At 40.3% G+C, this 7002-nt stretch overlaps 1 protein-coding gene across 1 annotated transcript in view; it reads left to right on the forward strand.

Annotated features, from left to right (window-relative positions):
* The window catches only part of sbno1 (strawberry notch homolog 1 (Drosophila)), a gene marked incomplete in the record, with an annotated part of 73388 nt that extends 66898 nt beyond the window's left edge, over positions 1-6490 (forward strand). The window contains 1 exon segment of the mRNA XM_014028667.1: positions 4791-6490. Coding sequence (XP_013884121.1) covers positions 4791-4933 — 143 coding nt within the window.
* Between the last annotated feature and the right edge of the window lie 512 nt (positions 6491-7002).

Genomic DNA, 7002 nt, shown 5'->3' on the forward strand with positions numbered 1-7002 from the left:
GCTGCTCTTCATATTAGTGACAAACTTTGGTGTTTTTGATGAGTTACTTTCATTTTTGTTTCTACTTTTCATTTAAAATAAGTTTACATTCTCAGCAGGTTTCTAAGGTTCTTCTTCTACATGTTAAAAAGTTGTTAAACATCTGAGTGGTGCACTACTGCTACTAGTGGTGAGAAAGTGTATTACACCTGGTCCCACGGCCCTCTGCGGCCCAAAGTTAAAAACTGTTGTTCTTTTGAGGCCCTCAAGGTGGCGCTCGCGGCCCACAATTGGGCCACTGCCCATAGGTTAAAAATCTCTGAGCTAAAGGATAGCATCAAAACTTACAGGCTGCAGATTGTAAAGTCCATGTTCATTTTCAAAAGTGTGAGCATTTATTTTTTTATTCAAGCTGCCAGTGTTGTAATATTAGAAATAAATATTTCTGTAGAAATGTTGAGTCCCAAAGCAGCTTGGGCACAAAAATTTGACTTAATTTTAGAATGAATAAATAAATAAAGAATAAAAACAAAAAATGTATAGGCTGCTGCCAGCAGCACATTAATCACTATAGTAACCACACACCTGTGTTTCACTCCCTGACTGCCAAATTAATGACAGGATGACACAAAAAGCAGCTGTGCTACAATTCATGGGTTTGAGCCCACATAGACTGCAGCCCACGTTATCCACACCCTCCGTGGGTCGTAGGCTGCTTGGGGCGGCTGTGGAAGAGTGGTTAGCGGGGTCATCCTGGAACTGGTAGGTTGCTGGTTCAATCCCCTGTTCAGCTGTCTCAGTTGTTTTTGTCCTTGGGCAAAAGACTTCACCTCTGATGTGTCCCATCAGTGTATGAATGTGATTGGCACTGATTAGTCTCCATAGATGATTGTACATGTTAGCTTTGCAGAGACCTAACAGAGTGCTGTGTGAATGGATAAATGAGGACACAGATTGTAGAGTGAAGAGCTTTGAGTGTCCTGGATGATAGAAAGGTGCTGTATAAGTACAGTCCATTTACCATTTACAACTGTTAAATACAGAGGTGGGCAGCTCTAACCCAAAAATTAGCTCCACAATTTCTAAAGTGTTTATGAAAATATTTAGGTCCGCAACTTCAAAAGTGATTATGCCATAGAAAAACTAGTGGAAGCTAATTTTAAAGTGCAAGTTCAGTTTGACACTTACTAACCGGCAACAATTCATGTACAATATATGTACAACACTGCCAACTAGTGGTGTATGAACCCTTTTACAGCTTAATTCTACAACCGCCGATTGTTGGGGATGTGATTTCCTGAAACAGACCTTTAGCTCCTGGTGTAAAAATTAAAAAGTTGTTGAGGATTGCTAGTTCGGCTGATTCTTTAAAAAGTTGTTGAGGATTGCTAGTTCGGCTGCTTCTTTGTCTTTTTCTTTTGCTTGTTGTAGATTTTTCATTAAAGAAACATTAATAAAGTACGGAGCCCATCCGGTGACATGGAATAAAAAAAAATTTTCACGTGGCCACAAGATAATTAATGCGTGCCCACGTGATAATTAAAGTGTGGCCACGAGATAATTAACGTTTCCCCACATCATAACGCATAGCCACTGTCGATTGTTAACATGGACAAGTTTGAATTAATTTTATTTTATTTCAATCTAGGCATGAGTTAGAATGACATACTTCAGTCACTTGCGGTGAAGCACGGGGTTATTCTTAGCAAGAGACACTTAATTCGGCTGCTCAAAATGCGTGGGCTCGGACGTAAAGACTAGGCTGTCAGAAGTCATCATTCACCAGCTGGAAGGACCTGGGAGGCTACACGGCTACAGATGGATGTACAACAAGTGCTTAAAGAATGGCATTCATGCCAAAAAAGAGGATGTTGGTTTGATTCTCACAGCTCTGGACCCTGACGCCTCAGCCAACTGTCGTTCCAGGAGACTAAACCTTAGGCAATATTTTGCTCAAGGACCAAACTACATCTGGCATGTAGTTTCTTACGATAAGTTAAAGCCCTATGGAATCTGCATCAGTGGTTCATTGATGGATTTTCACGAAAAATAATGTGGTTGAAAGCAGCATACACAAGCAGCGATCCATGCGTGATATCGCCATGTAAACGTTTTTAAGATTAACGTACCACATTACAAATAGGTCGCTGACCACATATACTGTCTGTATTCAAGTAATACACCCAATTAGCTATTGTTTTGAGGGACTCGTACCTGAATGGGAGTATTTACTAAAAGATAAACTACATTCATCCATATTGTAGCTATGACATGACTGAACGGGGTTGTGTAACGTTCAGGAACGCAGTAAAAAATCTGTTTCCGGACACTCACCTAGGGCGTTGAATGTCATCTCAAAAATAGCTTAGGCCATTAATAGGCTGTATGTTTGGTTATATACTTTTACACTGAACCACAGATTGCTCAAAATTATCTCGTGGTCATGCGTTAATTATCACGTGCGCATGTTATCACGTGCGCACGTGATAATTCTCACATGGCCACGCGTTTATTATCTCGTGGCCACATGAAAAAAATTTATTCCATATCACCGGACGGGCTCCGTAGTAAAGTAATTTTAAAACTGTTTATTGGAAAACTGAAGCGATGCATTCTGGGTACATGACAGATATGATTTGTGACGGGAAATGAAATTTTTCCATGTAGTTGCTTAAGTTGACCACTAGATGTCAGTATAACTCTTTGCTTCGACCAATTACGTCAAGTATTGAGCTCCAGCGTTTAAACTTTATTTCTTTTAAAAAAGGAGCTCTGATTGTAAAGTAAAATAAATCAATACATACAAAATTTTAGTACGGATTACAAACGTTAACTGTTTTTACTGGGACAGGGAGTTCTAAACATTGCCTTCCTGCTACGTAAGCAGACACAAAGCATTGTGGGAAATCAGAAGCGTGACCCAAAGCAACAGTCAGCAGGATGTATACCTTCACAATAAGAGTGTTTATCTGGGAGGGGTGCTGTTGGATAGATCACATGTGTTGTGATTCATTGACAGTCATACCTTCTGCTGTTCAACATAATGATGACTGSTAGATAATTAGTTATTAGTGGTACTGCTTTTTAATTTTAGGAAGTGCAAATCTGCTTATGAATTATAAAAATTAGTGAGACTACTAAAGCGCAAACGGAATATTTAGGTCTGCAATTAGTGGATTTGCACTTTAGTGGACTGGTGCCCACCACTGGTTAAATGAATTTTTATGAACTGGGACAGCCTACGATGTGGGGCAGTGATGTAAGCAGCTGATAAGTGTACGCTATGACAGCTGCAACCCCTGCATTGATGTGTGAAACAGCTGCTGTGTGAAAACTGTCAGATCCGTTTGCTGCAGAAGAACCATGGTCACACTGAGCTTTTATGTTTCTGCAGTGTCTTATGGAGAGGCTACGCTGCAAAAACTGTCCACCTAACCAAGTTTTAAATCTTATATCAGCCAAAAACTCTGTTTGATCTTGTTTTCAGACTGATTTACTAAACAAGAACTGATTGTGTAAGAATAATCATCTTGTTTTCAGAATGTGTAAGATTATTTGTCTTGTTAGTCTGAAAATTTGACTCTAATTAAGTCAAACATTTCTGCCAGTGGAGTAAGAACATTTTATTTAGTAAGATTCTTGAAATACTTGATTTGACTCAGTTTTTTCTTATTTCAAGAATCTTACCAAGTAAAATGTTCTTACTCCACTGGCAGAAATTTTGACTTATTGACTTTATTTTTACATTTCACAACATCAACAATTTCCTCAGCTTTTATTTAAGCCATAGTTTACACAGATAGGATAAGAAATAAAGACGCTATAAACGTTTTTGTGAGAGATTGACAGTATGGCTTTGTTTACATGACTGTGAATAGTAATGGCTCACACTAAGGCCTGGCGCTAGCTTTAGTGGCTAATAGACGATGTTAAAATTGATAACAAAAACCAAATCAATGTAAAGTTCAGATAGATCTGGCACTTGAACTTTCACTCTGATGTTTGAGTCAAAAGATTGATGAAAACAAGACCAGAAGTAACAAACTTACCCTGCTGGACATGATCGCCGACGTCAACGTCCTTTTTTTCGGTGATCGTCTTTGTTGACACTGTGGCCCCCCCTCAACAGTTGCCCCCTCGTCATTGTGAGGCAACTGTCTAGGGGGGGGCACCGTGTCTTTTTTGACATGGTGGCCCCCCCTCGACAGTTGCCTCACAATGACGTCGTCTTGGATCCGCGGCTCACTTATCAAGGATGTTGTCCATGGTTGTCCACAGTTTTCCTAAACCAGGCATGGACATTAAAACTCACCTTCATCAACAAGGTCCCCCCCCCCCCTCCGTATATGGGTGGAGTCAGCGTTTCAGCATCCAATCAAAACGTTGGTTTCATGCGTGATTTGCGTGATGACGTTATTTGGCAATAGGTCCATTAGAGTCAAATTTTCAGACTAACAAGACAAATAATCTTACACATTGTGAAAACAAGATGATTATTCTTACACAATCAGTTCTTGTTTAGTAAATCAGTCTGAAAACAAGATGAAAAAGACTTTTTGGCTGATATAAGAGTTTAAAACTTGGTAAGATGGACAGTTTTTGTTCTTCATGTTTTGAACAGAATATTTAAAATATTCCTGTGTAAGTTTGGGTGATAAGCTAAGGGTCTTTCTGATGGAGCTGTGTAAGCTTTGGTTTAAATCTGCACAGTGAGCTACAGGATGAACTTTAACAAGGTGTGTACTTCAGTACTGACAGCTTGTGTTGTCCTTCTGGCCTGTTAACACACTTCATCTCTGCTCCTCTGACAGGACTGATCATTCCAGCGAACTGTGTTTCTCCTCTGGTCAACAAGTTGTCCACATCAGACCAGAGCCAGCAGCTGGCTGTGCAGGAGCTCCAGAAGAGGCAGCAGCTCCATCCTCAGAGTCTCAGCCATGCTCCCAACACTTAGTGGCCTGCTTGGTGCCACTGCTGTCCACTCTGAAGGGATCTGACCCAGTCTGTTCCAGTCCCTCCACTGGTCTGATCTGGGACTCTGTGGAGACTGGGACATGTCAGCGTTATTGTACAGAGGTTTGAGTCAAATACTGGTCCTCTGACATTCAGAGGGATCTTTGTGTTTCCCATCGAGGCATGGTTTCAACTAACTGGGAATCCACTTCTAATTACATTTGAAGCCATTTAGTCCAGAATGTTTGGTCCAGTTTAGGCTGGGAGTCAGGACTCAAACAGAACCACATGTTTCAGGTCAGGACTGTTGTTTAGATGGGCATTCATTCATTTACAATCCTAAAACCTCCCAGCTCTTCAACAACTACAGCAGTCAACGAGTTTCATCTTTGAAATCAAAAATAGTTTGGTTTCAGTCTGATTTGTGCTTTTCTTTAACTCTGTTGTTGTTTTTGTTTTTGTTTTCTACCAAAGACCAAACGGCTGTAGTCAGTGTTGCAGTTTCATCCTTGCTTTGAGTTCACTAAAAACCCTAACCATTTATCAAAGTACTGAGTTTATTTAGACCTTTTTTCTCTATGTTTATACAGAAACATGAAAAGCCAGGGCTTGTCAGTACCTACACATGCAGCAGTCAAAACCATTTCAAAAACATATGTTTCCTTTTAAATTGTTCTTATTTTACTTAAATAATAAAATAATGAGGAGATTCTGTGAATTAAAACCAGTATCCCACTGGGCTGTAACTGGTGGAAACACTGAGGACTCAAAATTACAAGAAAACAGATTTTTTATGTTTCCTTTCAGCAGTCATGTTGTGTTTTAGTTGGTTATATATGAAACTGTAGTTTCTTTACATCTGCACAGGTTTTATCATCCAGCTGAAGCTGAGCAGGTTGTTTGTGTCGCCCCCCCCCCCCCCTCCACATATCAGCCTGTTCTGGTGGCTGCTGTCACATTTATAATCAAACCTGCTGAGAACAGGTTTTAAACCAGTGACACTGATGTGCTTCTGTACCTGCTCAGCTCCTGCAGGAGGTACACCTGAGCTGAGGCAGGGTGCAGGTGCAGCTCCTGCAGGAGGTACACCTGAGCTGAGGCAGGGTGCAGGTGCTCACACATGTGTTGAACAGGTGGGAACACTAACTTAAAGCCTCTGTGACCAGGAAACTAAAAACTTCATAAACATGTGGAGACCTTGTGGAGTATGGCAAGCCGTTGGGGCCATAAGTCAGGCGTATATTTACGTGCAAATCCTAAAGCGTGTTACCGTAAATAACGCACAAACGCGTGGTGGCGTTACGCGCGAATGCGTGGTGGGTTAGGGTAGAAAACGCCACCGCGCGTTTGCACGTTATTTACGGCACCGCGCGTTCGGATTTGCACGTAAATATACGCCCGATTTATGACCCCAACGGCTTGCCATAGTGGAGACCTGATGAAACAACTGGTTTCACTGTTGATCAGCACCACAACAAGATGTAACAACTTTGACATTTACACATATTTACTGTTGAGCCATCTTCTAATTTGTGATTAAATTAATTTTCATTGTTCAGTTTTTTGTAAGTTGTCAGTCTTCTGTCCTCTGCAGAGGAATGAGACATTACAGGTTTAGAGAAACAATTCACTGAACTCTCATCAGTTCACTGTAAAAACTGTCCATTTTACCAAGTTTTGAATCTTATATCAGCCAAAAAGTCTTTTTGATCTTGTTTTCAGACTGATTTACTAAACAAGAACTGATTGTGTAAGAATAATCATCTTGTTTTCAGAATGTGTAAGATTATTTGTCTTGTTAGTCTGAAAATTTGACTCTAATTAAGTCAAACATTTCTGCCAGTGGAGMAAGAACATTTTACTTGGTAAGATTCTTGAAATAAGAAAAAATTGAGTCAAATCAAGTATTTCTATCAGCTTGATTCATGCTGGACTTTTCTATTAGGCTCTATAGCGCCTCTAGTGTTTAGACATGGAACTGCATCCAGCTGGATGCAGTTCCATGTCTGAACACTAGAGGCGCTTGATTATTCTTGAAATAAGAAAAAACTGAGTCAAATCAAGTATTTC

This window comes from Austrofundulus limnaeus, unplaced genomic scaffold, assembly GCF_001266775.1.
Source record: "Austrofundulus limnaeus strain Quisiro unplaced genomic scaffold, Austrofundulus_limnaeus-1.0 Scaffold795, whole genome shotgun sequence".
NCBI classification, from domain to species: Eukaryota; Metazoa; Chordata; class Actinopteri; order Cyprinodontiformes; family Rivulidae; genus Austrofundulus; species Austrofundulus limnaeus.